Source organism: Perna viridis, chromosome 8 (assembly GCF_037379345.1).
Source record: "Perna viridis isolate PV_CMFRI_1.1 ecotype Kerala chromosome 8, ASM3737934v1, whole genome shotgun sequence".
In the NCBI taxonomy this organism is placed as follows: domain Eukaryota; kingdom Metazoa; phylum Mollusca; class Bivalvia; order Mytilida; family Mytilidae; genus Perna; species Perna viridis.
The window spans coordinates 38915007-38928606 of NC_142452.1; the positions used below are offsets into that span (position 1 = coordinate 38915007).

The 13600-nt window shown below is 31.2% G+C and overlaps 2 protein-coding genes across 2 annotated transcripts in view; one reads left to right on the top strand and one right to left on the bottom strand.

The window, feature by feature from the left end:
• The first annotated feature begins 582 nt into the window (after positions 1-582).
• On the top strand, positions 583-5551 carry LOC148610433 (uncharacterized). Its single transcript, XM_088543299.1, has 4 exons — positions 583-741; positions 2514-2580; positions 4230-4403; positions 5149-5551. Exons 1-4 carry the CDS (start codon positions 709-711, stop codon positions 5169-5171), a joined length of 297 nt encoding a protein of 98 aa, XP_088399425.1. The 5' UTR covers positions 583-708; the 3' UTR covers positions 5172-5551.
• Positions 5552-5599: 48 nt separating this feature from the next.
• Positions 5600-13600, bottom strand: part of LOC148610434 (uncharacterized) — a 29486-nt gene continuing 21485 nt past the window's right edge. The window contains exons 14-16 of the mRNA XM_088543302.1: positions 13446-13536; positions 12657-12774; positions 5600-11119 (exon numbers count right to left, since the gene is read on the bottom strand). Coding sequence (XP_088399428.1) covers positions 10915-11119; positions 12657-12774; positions 13446-13536 — 414 coding nt within the window. The 3' untranslated portion in view covers positions 5600-10914. The remainder of the gene's footprint in view (positions 11120-12656; positions 12775-13445; positions 13537-13600) is intronic.

Below are 13600 nucleotides of genomic sequence, written 5' to 3' on the forward strand. Positions count from 1 at the left end.
AAATATGTGCCGTTTTTTAATTGTATCACATTTTCCAGATTTTGCGTGTCTGGTCTTTGTCCTTTGATTACATTTATTTGATTACCGCTATAACCTTGGTTCCCTTGATAACTCTTACAAAGACAGATACTTAATTCTTTTGCACTCCAGTATTTCAATTTTTTTTTTCAATTTTCAATCCACCTTAATACCCCATCACATTAATCATAGAGTGTTGGTCTTCATATAATCAGAAACATCTAGTCCGAATTTCCTCTGACCCTGCAACACTCCTCTTTTTTATTTGGAACCCGACATATCAATATCCAAAAAAGAGGAGGTTTGGAGGGTCAGAGGAAATTCGGACTAAGGAACGTCCAGTTCATATTGGATGTGCCATACGTAACTGCAGTTTGGTATAGGCCCCGGAGATAGGCAAGGGATTTTCATGCGGATCAGATTCTTTTCTGTGTGATTATGATGCAATACATTTATTTTTACCGTGGCAAAATGTGAGATCATATAGTAAACGTCAATCTATATTTTGTATTGCAATTATTTTTTGGGGCGACAACATCGAATGGTCCGAAAACGTACATAATTGTTCGTTTCATTCCCCTGCAGTATAACATCTCCGATTGCCGAATGACATTGAGGGTAGAAAGTAACCCTACCAAAAATCCTGCCTGAAACAGTACTTTAATGAAATCTTGACTACTACATGATGCAATGAATAAGACTAAAGATGCCAAGATAGAAGAAGTAAGAAAATAATCAGGAAATAATGCATAGTTGTCATGCTAACATCGATATTTCACTCTATTTTATCAATTATTATTTTAATCAATTACTTTTTAATATGGAGTAGGCAATGCCCAAATCAGCGTGCATCGTGAGCTTTACTATTTATGTACCGTCTGTGTGAGACTCGTAAAAATAATAAAGGACATTACAAAGAGGGGAGGTCGACCTGGATGAAAATTTTTACTTTGCAAGTGCAATATTTTTATTTTTATTTAAGCAGCTAGCAAATCAATATTTCTATTTGAAAATCTGTCTTGTTGATGAATAGGGATTTTTTTTCAATAAATTCATAAAAAAATGCATTTGTAGCAAATGTATCAATTTTTCTACTTACTTATCTTTATAATAATGACAATGGTTCAAATTTACTTTACTGTTTCACTTTTAAAAAATTGTAAGTACACAATAAAGTGTACTAGGGGGCAGGGTGGCCGAGTGATTAAGATACTGGACTTGTAATCATAAAGTCAAATAGCTGTTTGTTCAATGACAGTCTGATGATTACACAAAGTTACATTAATTTTTTTTTATTTTAGACTTAGTAGGTGTCAGTAATAGTCAATGTATGGTACATTGGCACTTATTCCCCATAATGGCATTACACAACCAGGAATTAGCTGAGGGATATTGATATCAATATAAATCAGTACAAATGATTTTATAGATCGCTTTTCATCAATCTGTTAATTCAGGGATGTCAATAGAAGTCGTCTGCCATCCAAATTGGACGGCTTCTTGCTCATCTTTGGATTCTGCTCATCTGTTTTCAAGATGGAGGATTATAGATTATCTGTAATCGTGGATGAATGATATGTTTTTAAAGCAACACAAAGTGGTGTGAGCTCTACGGTTATTACATGTACTTTTTAAATTTCCCTTAAGGTTCCCCAATATACTAACGAACAAAAAAGTAATGTCCTGGAAGTAACAAAAAGTGACTGTCCTTATGGAGAAAATTCATCATTTCCTTCAATCAAACAAATAAAAAAAATATATGTTAAGATTACTTTTCAGTAAAAATAAATTTATCTTTTCTGATAGTTTTCAGGTCTTGTTCCATTTTTTTTTTACTTATTTAAAGAAATGAATGCGTCCATGTTTTTAAAAAATTAAGGAAACACATGGATGTATGTACATGTATCTCCGCTGTTCCACTGTTGCTGTTGTCAAGAACCTAACCCGCCTTGGAAAAAAATATAACTCTGATTGTATTATCCAAATTGAAGCATAGCTTTTCTAAGATAGGAAAGGCATTCATTGTCTTGGGTGGAATTTTCAGCTGTCGTTTGAATGTTGTTTATGCCACATAATATGTGTAAAATATTTTCACCATCTGTTGAAAACTGCAATATTTCAAGTATCAGTGCAGATTGACCTTACCAACCAAAACTGAAATGGATGTTGCTAGAGATGACCTTAAGGGATAAAAAATGTAAAGCATTGCGAAGTGCTGTAAAGTTACTGACCATTTTCACAGCAAGGGGAAAGGGAAGGTATGGGGTTGGAATTTTGGGGAAAAAAATTTCAAGTTATTCATTTATTCAAGGATTTATGTACAATGTAAATATCTATATTTAACTCCTTATATACATTTTTCAGAAATTTTTATATAGTGACTGTTGGCCTGTAGTAGTTAATTTTACAGGTCCATCTCCATTTTGACAAGCGTTGGGCCTTGGATTACTGCTTAACAGTGAAGACTGATTTTAATATTTGTTGGTTTATTTCAGTACAGGAAAGAGAATCGCTCCTGTTTGTTTGATGCAGCCACAACATCTGTCGGAGCATTACTTGGAGGTAAAAATATACTATATAAGGCCTCATTGTTACTTGAGGGAACCAGTCCTCACAAAGTCCGTTGGACCAATGGACTTAACCAACTGTATTGTGATCAGTCAGGAAGAAACTTGTTTTCAAGCAGTTTTGAACATTTTGGGATTGAAATAAGAATAAAAAATTTTGAACTGATAAGGCTACTTTGGTCCAGCACTTTGCGAATATACTATATAACAGTTATTATTTTTAGAAATCTAGAATATGATTACTTGACAGAATCCAAGAAAATTCATTCATTTACAGAAATTCACTGCTCGGTTGTTATATACAATGTAGCTGATGTCTTGACCGCTTGGAATATGCAAGACTTCCTATAACACATGCTGTGCTTCTGCCTTTAAAGTCAAACCAATCACTTCCTAACTGCTTTTGTCATTACTAAAATTCATCGCTTCTGTCAGAACAATGTTGAGTCATTCATGTTTCAGAGCATCTACCTATATAGTATGTGATATCACTCTGTATTTTGGCGTCAGGTTATTTTGGCCTTTTCTGTTAAAATGTGCATGTTTTATTTTTGTGTCTTTTATTTTGGTGCATTCAGAATGATAAGTGTTTCATTTTTGTATTATCTTCATCATTGAATCACACTATCGTTTATTATCCTTATGAACTAACACTACCAGTATTGCATATATTACTACGTTTTACCCAGGTAAAACAAACTGTCAATTTAATTGCTGTGCAGACACATATTACGATATAAATCTTATTTTCGCCTAAACATAACAATACACCAATATTTATATTGGCTGTTAAAACATTTTATTTTGGTGAGTTCAATTTTGGCACTTTTAAGGTTCACCATTACCTTTTGATCAATATGGCCTCAATTTCACCACTAATTTCCCTCTGACTACAGACAAACCTTTGTGTCTACAAGAATTTTAATGCATAGCATCCCCTGCATATGGTAAAGTTGCAGACATTTCATGTAAATTTATATCAAAAACTGGCCTGACTTTTACTGTTTTAATTTTATTAATTCTGCAGAGATGGCGAAAATGAACTAAGTTAGGATAGTGTTTTGAGATGTTCCCTATGTACTAGAGGTGTACTGTACTTACATTGACATGCTGGTCAATAGAAGGACAATGGCCACCTATTCACACTAGGTCATTTAAACTGTGTAAATGAGGGGACCATATCAAGTGAATCTCAGGTGTTTGTTTATTTTTGCACTCTCTGCAGAATTGAAAAAAATAACCCTGCAAAAATAAGGTCAGTTTTTGGTATAATTTTACATTAACTTGATGTAACTTTTCATATCTGTGGGAGGGAGAGCCCCTTTATTCTGAAAAAAAGTTTATTATAAAAAAAAACTGGAAATCACTGGAGCAGGCCCACTTAAGCCGGTCAGCAGGCCTCCCCTTCTCGAAATTTCTGGATTTGCCACTGCGTATATAGGCCATCTTAATTATAGTACTATTTGGAATCTCAAAATTTTTAAGAAAATTTGACATCTGATTTGACAAGGAAATTTAATCCTTGACTTCTCTATCTCTTGCATGACAGAATCAATTTTTATGTAAAATGTAAATTTGAAAAGAAACATTCAAAATGATAACAGTTATGAGAAATAAAAAGATTGAAAAATTATCCTTTTGCAGTATCAGGTGGTTTATTCTTGGTCCAGAGTGTGTTCAAGCGAGTCTTACCATACAGTCCTGATAAAATTATAGTTATCTCCCTTGTATCAGGGGCTATAGTATCAACATACATATCTACAACAGAAACCAAGAAATGTATGGAGCAATTCCAGAGGAAGGTAGCACAGTATAAAGGTACCAGTATATCTGTTATATTCACATACTACTTTGAAGGTACTTTTATTTTTGGATATAAATTTTGGTAGTTTAGGGAAAAAATGTCAGTTTATACATTGACACCTCCATCATACAAATGAAAGGTAAATTTTCTTATATTTTGGAACAAAATTCAACGGTTAGCCAAGATCCATGAAAACCCCGAAAATTGGTTCTTCATAAACAATTATTCATCCACAGTATACAATGTCTGTGATTTTTTAAAGTAGTAGAGACAACAAGCTGTTAAAAAGTACCTTAATATTTTTTTTTATATTTCAAAATACATGTAGCTCTTTTTGATATCACAGAACAGATGTCTTGAATATAATTAGGTGAATAATTTACTGGGGATATAATGATATTGATTAGTCGAGTCGAAGTGGATCTACTGTAATCCTGAATTTTCATACTCCCACTCCACCATTAGAGCAGGGGCTATATTGAAACTGTATTGCTCATCTGTCCATCTGTTAAATTTAAAAAAAAAACATATTTCTATTAGAGGGAATGCTTAGATACTTGTTCTACTGCTTTTGCGTAATGACTTGTAGCATATCTCCCTTTTCCATATTTGACAGAGTGAGGGTTCTCATACCTTAACATAGTATGCAACATTTTGTTATTATTATAATTCCTACGCTCAAAGGAATCAATACTTACCTGGTATTATATAATATTATTTTGATAAAGCTGAGTCCACATTTCATTTGTGATTTTTCAGCTCAATCAGGGAAGCGGGTATGAAACAAGACATCTCTGGCTGTTGACCAATAACAAATCTGTGTACAACTAATTGTTTCTGTCACTGAGAAACATGACACTGCCTGTGATACAGACAAATTCAGTAGTGTAAAGATGTTTGGAATTTATGTAAATAAAATTTTGTAATAGTGATTTCATTAGTTGAATATATACTGATCTGCAGCTGCTAGTGACTGAAGTGATTTTTTTCTACCAAATTGATAGGGATTCATCACCCTGTAAACACTATTCCAAGTAGGTGTGTAATGAAGGGGTGTGATAAAGATTAGCAATGTAGTACATGGATGTGTTAAAGGCTGTGATGTCACAGTTGTTGACATGGAGTAAAATATTTTTGATTTCATAAAGAAATTGAAAAATGATTTGATTTCTACTTTATATATGATAAATAACAACAATTAACACTACACTGTCATTTTTTTATTTTAGCATTTACAAATTACGTTAACATATACAAAATTACAGAATTAAAACAAGCTTAACAAATCTTCCCTTGATAATATTTACCTCCTTATAAAACTATTATGTTAAGTACTTACACTGAATGAGCATTATATTTATTATAAAATCGTTACAAAAACAAGCACCAAAAAATCAAATTTTCACTGCTACCTCATAGTTGAGAAACATAATCAATATATGTCACTTTGATGTCAACAAAACCACTAAAAATAATCTCATCATATATACAATAGTTGTTTTTCATACTTACGGAATGCAAGCCATTTAGCAAGTTTCTCAAAGGGAGGTAACCCACCAATACCCAACAACCTATTTGGCAGTCTCATTAGGGAAAGGAAGAACAGTAAAAATTTTACTTTGAAACTTAAGCTATTTACACTTTGGTAAGAAGCTAAATTGTTTGAAATTAATTATTCAAAAGTAACCAAGTATTTAACATGGCTACAATAAGTCAAATATTTGAATTTGAAATCTACTGCTGTTCATTGCTCCAATCGGACAATAAACCAGGCTGTGGGGTAGAAAGGTTACTTCCCTTTGCTAAAAATTTAAAAAACTGTCAAAGTTGGGAACAAAAAAAAAGGTTTATTGGGTATCACACTAAAAAGTGTCAATCTGATTATAAGGCAATGAATTGTCCCTCCTCCCCCACAAAAAAAAACAAAACAAAAAACAAAAGAAAAACACCCTTCTTCTGTATTTGCATTAGTTTAGCCACATGTTATTACTGTGTACTGCTTAGTTTACATTAATGACATTCGTATCAAGATGAAAGTAAAATTAAAAAAATATTAATGGAGACCCCATTTGATCATTATTTTACCATGGGCTTGCTAAATAAGCAGTAAAATAATGATATCAATGACCAACATCTGGAGGAAATTTGTTGAAATGGAGTCTCCATTAATTATTTTGATTCTAATAGGACTAGTTTCTTCATGGTATGAAAAGATTTACAAAATGACCCTTTTTGAGGCAACATTCTACAGTGATGGTAAAATTAGGTAAAGTTATGTATGTTGTTGAAAATAAGACTATCATAACTTTATGACATTAGTCATATGTTTATCACTGTTTTACCACGGCTGTAGTCTTCAGATCTTTGAGGCACTCATTAGAACATAGATTTACATTTAGCCTACTCAAATTTCTTTCATTCAAAAGACTAGAAAGCTATTTGGGTAGAGCCTAGCAATGATAATGCATTGTTTAATAACATATTAGCACCAAAGGGCAAAAGAAATCTGTCAAAAGATGTAAGTTCTTAGAAAGTGATGTATAAACATGAAGTAGAAGCATCACCGATTGAACAAAAGTACAAATGCAGTAGAAAAGCTAAAATAACAATATTTTCCTATGGAGACTATTTTGTATTAATTCTGCAATGAATTCCTACATAACATAAAATAACAAATCATCAACAATAACAAATCGTAATGCCACATGTTGAGCAACTACATGTACCGGTAAGTTTGATATGCTTTAGTATAAATAAAAAATACTGGGTATATGTTATTCACAAATAGCAAGGCTATCACTTCCTCAATTTGCATGAAAAAAATATAATTTTCCAACAAAAGGGGGTAGAGTTCAAGCCCCTAGAACCCCCTAGATCCACCAATGAATAGATAAGTTTTTACTTGGATATTTTTTTGTCTAACGATACACCAGTCTACAAAGTGTATATATGTGACTGTTAATGTATAGCTGTATAAAAATATAACCAAGACCATAGTTATTTTGTATTTTATTTTATGGAATATTTTGACAAAACCCATGGGTAGGAAAAAAAAGCAACAACTCTATATTTTTTTTTGTTTTTTTTTATCAATATTGACCTAGTTAAGGTAAAAAAAATATAAGGGTATTTTTTTATTTCACCAGGAGAGTATTCCTAGTGTAACACATATATTTTTCTTTATAAGTTTGAATTTGAAAAAAACTATGTCCAACAGCAATCATCTATAGTATAAATAAAGATTCTTTCAAGCAAGTTTGACAAAAATTATAATTTTTGGTTGAAGAAAAAAACCCCAAATTTTTTTTCTCTAAAATTTGTTTTCTCCAATTTGTCATAATTTAGGGCAATAGGCTTTTTAAACTACACAGAAAATATTAATTCAATTTCGCAACAATTTATTTACATGACTAACACTGAATTTGATATGTATTTCATACTGAAAGGACTTATTAAGGCGATTCACAAGATTTAAAAAAATAAAACACTGGCAAAAATGAGTTGGTTTACAGTATTAATAATGATAAAAATAATAATAATAGTAACAATTATAAACATTGAGAATGAAATAAAACATTTGATTATGTAAAATCTGATTTTGATAGTAAATTTAATAAAATTCAAAATATCATTTATCACAAAGGCATACCTGTTAACCTTTGGAACATTATCCCCTCTAATTCCATCTCATGCGGGAGTTTTTACATGAAAGCTAATTTTTAATGTCAAAATTCAATAATTTATTATTTTTCGCAGAAAATATAGTAATTTTTATAAAAAACAACCCACAAATCTGACATTGTTACAAGAGAAATTCTTAATTTTTAATAGAATTTTTGGGAGTTTCCCCCTTATGTGGGAGGGTTTTCGGGAATGATAATAATAATAACAGAAGTAATAATAACAGCTATAATTGATAATAAACTTTGTAAATGAAATAAAAGATTTGATTGAGTAAAATGTGATTTTGATATTAAATGTAATAAAAATAAAAATAACATTTATCACGAAAGGAAAACATGGAACAGAAAAAAAAAGACAATAAAAGAACAGTCATTAAAACATAACAACAGCAAATAAAATAGCAAGTTTTTGGTCTGGTGATAAAAACAAAAATGTTTTAATTTGATTTGTAACAAGCTTTCTTATTATTCAAATAACCCCAAACAAAATAATGTTTTGATAATGAGCCAATCTTAAATACCTTAAAAATTAAATTTGCGGTTTAAAGTGTAAACTGCCACAAACCAGGATATTTCTAATAACCTATCAAAAAAATTAGAAATAGAAAAATTCCTTAAATAGTGTAACATACTTTTTAAATGTAAATACAAACTCTTGAGTCAGACTGAAATGAAAGAATGGCGTTTCCAATGTCCCAAACGAAAAAAAAAAGTGTGGAAATCTTTAAATTCACTGAAATTCAAGGGCCATAACTTCCATAAAAATCAATCAACCCTAACCAAAATCTAACTTAATCTGTAGCTTCTCATAATACATATAAAATATAAAATCAATTGGTAAAAGCATTTCAAGTCCAAGGGCCATAACTTCCGTAAAAATCATTCAACCGTAACCAAAGTTGGACTTAATCTGTAACTCTTCATAATAAGGCCACATACCAAAAACAAACTTATTTGGTAAAAGCATAACAAAAAAAGTGTGGAAAACACGGACGGCACAATGGATGCCTGGCATTTCCATGTCCCCTCGCGACGTGTTGCAGAGAACAATAAAATATATATCCAACTTAGGTGGTCTAAATTAAAAAAATATGTGCAAATACGCGATCATTTTGTATAACCTAATATAGAACAAAACATTTAAGCTCCTTACATACTATATCCATCAAAAAACATACCACAACCTAAACTAAAGTTTCAAATAGTTCAAATAATAGATATGAAAAAGCTTTGCCAAGTGCAGCATGTTACAACCACAGCCAGTTGAACTCTTTTCACTTGGGGCAAACACAGACATAGTATTAGTTTTTGGAACACTTAAACATAGGAACTTACAGTTCAGTATGGACACAACAACTGGTTTGGACACTATTTTGCACAAATATATTTTTGAAATTCATAAAGTATAAAGTTCTGCTTTCAGAGTGCTTTCATGGATCTCTTTATATTCCATTATTTCAAAAATAGAGTAAATTTGCTTGTATACTTCTTTAATCCCTTGTAAAGAGGAACAATTTACAAAAATATTTCATTAATAAGATTTAAAAAAAATGTTTTTGGCCCCTTTTGACCCCTTGTTACTCAAAAAACAGTGAGAAATACTCCAATATTAATTGAAAAATCCAGGTGGAGATTTCCATGAGGAATAGACTGACATTTTTTTTCAAAATTATTTAAAAATTTTAAAAAATATAAAAGATGATTTTCAGGGTGTGGCCAAAACTTGGCCCCCTATAGACTGAATATGCTAAATGCATTTCAAATTTATTAAGTATTAAAAAAAAGAATTTTATATGAAACAAATTGACAAAATTAATTATCAAAATTGAATGAGAAATAAACTTCTACATCAATTTCAAATACACAACAATTTTACTCCTTTTGGCCCCTTTTTCTAAAAATGGAAGGGACCATTGACCCCAGTTTTAAAAACAAGCTTCCTCTAGCACAAGTAACAATATATCAAAATTTTATGACACTAGGTTCTCTACAACTTAAGTAATCAAACAAAAAGGAAAAAAAACTAACAACGATGACGCTTACAACAATGACCATGACAACATTATAACATAATACAACTCCTTTTTTTTTGTTTGTGATCGTATAGCATGGTTTTAGTACACCATGAACCCCCTATTTTCCTGTACCCCCCATTTCAAAAATGGAGGAGAGCACTATACCCTTTACAGTAAATATCCATTAATTATCTGAGTATCACAAATATAAGATTAATACATTATTCTTTTAACATAAATTGAGTACATTTCATTTTCGAGTATCACCATATTGCCAAACAGTTTACATGTATGCTGACAACAGAAGAAGGCCAACAATATTTCAGACAAAAGTTTTGCTTCATGAATACGTTTAATTTAAGACGAATTTCTTTTCCATTAAGGCTGTATAATTACAAATCAATTCAGGATTTCCAAATTTGGAATGGCGTCTATCAAATCATCCACCTCATATTTGCATGAAAATATAATTTAGTAAAAATTCCATGAATTAACTGGAATATTACTTTCAAATTTTACAAATATTCAACATTTAGAATAATGGTAAAATTAAAAAAAAATTGAAATCATACAAAGAATTGATTGTACAGTATTAGTTATATGCTTGGAACATTTTTTCGTAGTTATGGATAGACAAAAAATAATTACAATTCAATATTTCCTAAATACTTAACAATGCAGATTTTCAAATAAATATTTTAAATCTGGCTGCTGCTGAAAAACAACTTTCATGTAAACATTTTTCTCAATCAACAAAAAATCTCAGGTTCCCCTCAAGAATAAAATGAGATGTGCCTAATCACAGAGATTCTTTTAAACATGCCACCTTAGCATGGTTTCTGAATAAACCTTAGCACCAAATACCCTGCAACTCTAAATACAACAATAAAAACAAACAAAGGACTAAGATATTGCCAGAACTCCAAGTCTATGTTGTAGTAATGGAGAACATCATTCGAAGGAATCGCTGTGGTGTTGGAATGTAAACAAGTTGTAAAGTGTGAATCTGTCAGGTTAGAGGAGGCTGTACATCTGAAATGGATATTAAATACTGGTATTTTATCACATAAATTTTTAGAGACGTGCCAAAAGTATTTGATCACTTGTCAATTTCTCCTCTGTTGCTATGCAAAATCATATTTAAAAAAAAAATTTTAATGTACTGTGAAAGTACTATAATTTGTGGATACCAATTTTCAAGAATCAGGGATAAAAACACAAATTTGTGGATTCTTGAATTCATAGTTTTGAAGTTTTCAGTATACACATCAATGGAAATCTACATACTATTTGTTGGGAACCACATTTCATTGTTTGACCTACCCATGAAAACCATGAAAATTAGTACCCCATGAACAATAGTACTTTCACAGTAATTTATTATTCGTTTTTTATAGTCTTCAAAAATAGTAAGAAAAATATCTGAAATTTTACAGTTCATTTTGGGAAAGACTGTCTGACTGAGCGTAGATGAATATTGGTAAGTTAATTACCAAGAAAATTGATAATGTTACAATATAATGCTGTTTCAATAAATTTATGCTATTTAATTTTTTTTCTGTACTAAACTCTCTGCACTTTTGAAAATGGAACTGCAGAACCTAACCAAAATGCTGAGTTTAATTTCAAAATTTGCCTTTTTAATGGTAAAAAAAAAATCATCATCAAAATATGTTGTCAGAGAAGTATTCCATTGACAATATTTGAAAAAGAATAATTTAACAAAGAAAGTAATAAGAAATGTAGGAGTGACCTATTACTTTTGGCATGTCTCTGTACACAGATTCTGAACGTTTGTATAAGATTTATTTGTTTAGAAGAACCATACTAACTGATTATGGCCCATTATATTTTGCTAGCCATGAGCATTAAAATTTACAGTATTTATTCAAGAATATTCAAGAAAGAAAAAAGAATAAATAAAATTAAGAAAAATAAACAAAAAGGCACTTCTTGAAATTTAATGACATAGACCTAGGGTAAGGTACACAACTTTTACAAATCATTGGAATGTTTGTATTCAGCATTTGTAAGCATCAAAGTAACTTGAATTGAATGAAAGATTGATAGGCTTTGGTGAAATTGAATATAATTCAAACATATCACTGATCTTTAAAGTTATGTCCCTTTATTTTGTCTACCTCCTTCAGATAGGCACCAACAGCCTCTACAATTTTAAGTCAAACTGTAGATCCAGGGAAGGGTAATAAAGGGGTTGGAAAAAATTGTTATTTTGTACAAATATAGAGCAAATAACAGCTTGGAAAACCTTTTTTCCTGGATCCCCTTTTCAAAATATCTGCCCTTGAAGAAGCAATACTAAATGAAAATCTTGGAACCCCCTATTTTCCTGTACCCCCATTTCAAAATCTCTCCATATGCCCTTAAAGCAGCCAGACTCACATAAAAGCTTGGAACCCCCTTTTTCCTGAAACCCCCTTTTTTCATAGTCTCTAGATCTTGCCTTAAAGCAGCTCTACTCACGTATAAGTGTGGAACCCCCTTTTTTCCTTTACCCCCCACCCCCCTTTCACAGTCTCTGAATCTTGATTGAAGTAGCAGTACTCACATAAAAGGTGATCCATCATGGAACTCTAGATACAATAGACAGTGATATGTATAGTGTAGGAATGATAAATATTTAATCCATGATAACCAGGGTGGTAATGTCCTTGTGTAAAATCCACCTGCAAATTACTCAAAATGTTACAAACTACATCGTGCTAATAATACCCCCATTCAACCATTTCTGTCACTGTGTGTTGTGGAGCTATATAATTGTAGCTAGACTAGGATTTGACACACTTGCAGTGTAATGGGTGTTGCTGGTGGAGCAAGACATGCTCATCCTCACAGGATCTGGTTCCATAAAGAATCTCAATTTGAGTCCTTAACTCAAATTACGACCAATCAAATCAATGAAATTGAATGTTTGAGGCAAAACTCAAGGACTTGAGGAAAATTTCAATTTCAGATTTTTTTTTTATGAAATCCAGGCTGAGCACCTAAAGGCACACCTTGTATTTTGTGGGACTTAGATAATTTTCACTGTTACGATGTTCATTTTTTTTTTATATATAATTGTATTTTATTCTGTTTGCTACAATGAGTATGTAGGTCATTTTTGTTTTTTGTTTTCATGTGTAGGTTATGTATTTGGATTCTGTGAATTTTCCTGTTTCAATATTTTTTTGCCGATATTTCATATGCAGCTATAAAGATTTTTTCTATTTACCTATAAAAAATATCATAATGGTACTTGTAAACATATGAATACATGATTTTCCTTTTTAAACATGAAGAATTACAGGAATTTCCTTTTTAAAACATATTTTATTTTTCTCCTCAGTATAATTACCTAAGAGCATGAATCCCATTATAAAGATAGTGGCTATACTCATGCCTCTCCTAATATCCATACACACGATACCAAGAAACATACCAATACTCTGAAAATATCAACAAAAACAAGAAGCTGCATACATTGTTGTGCGAGGCATACCCTCACTCTTA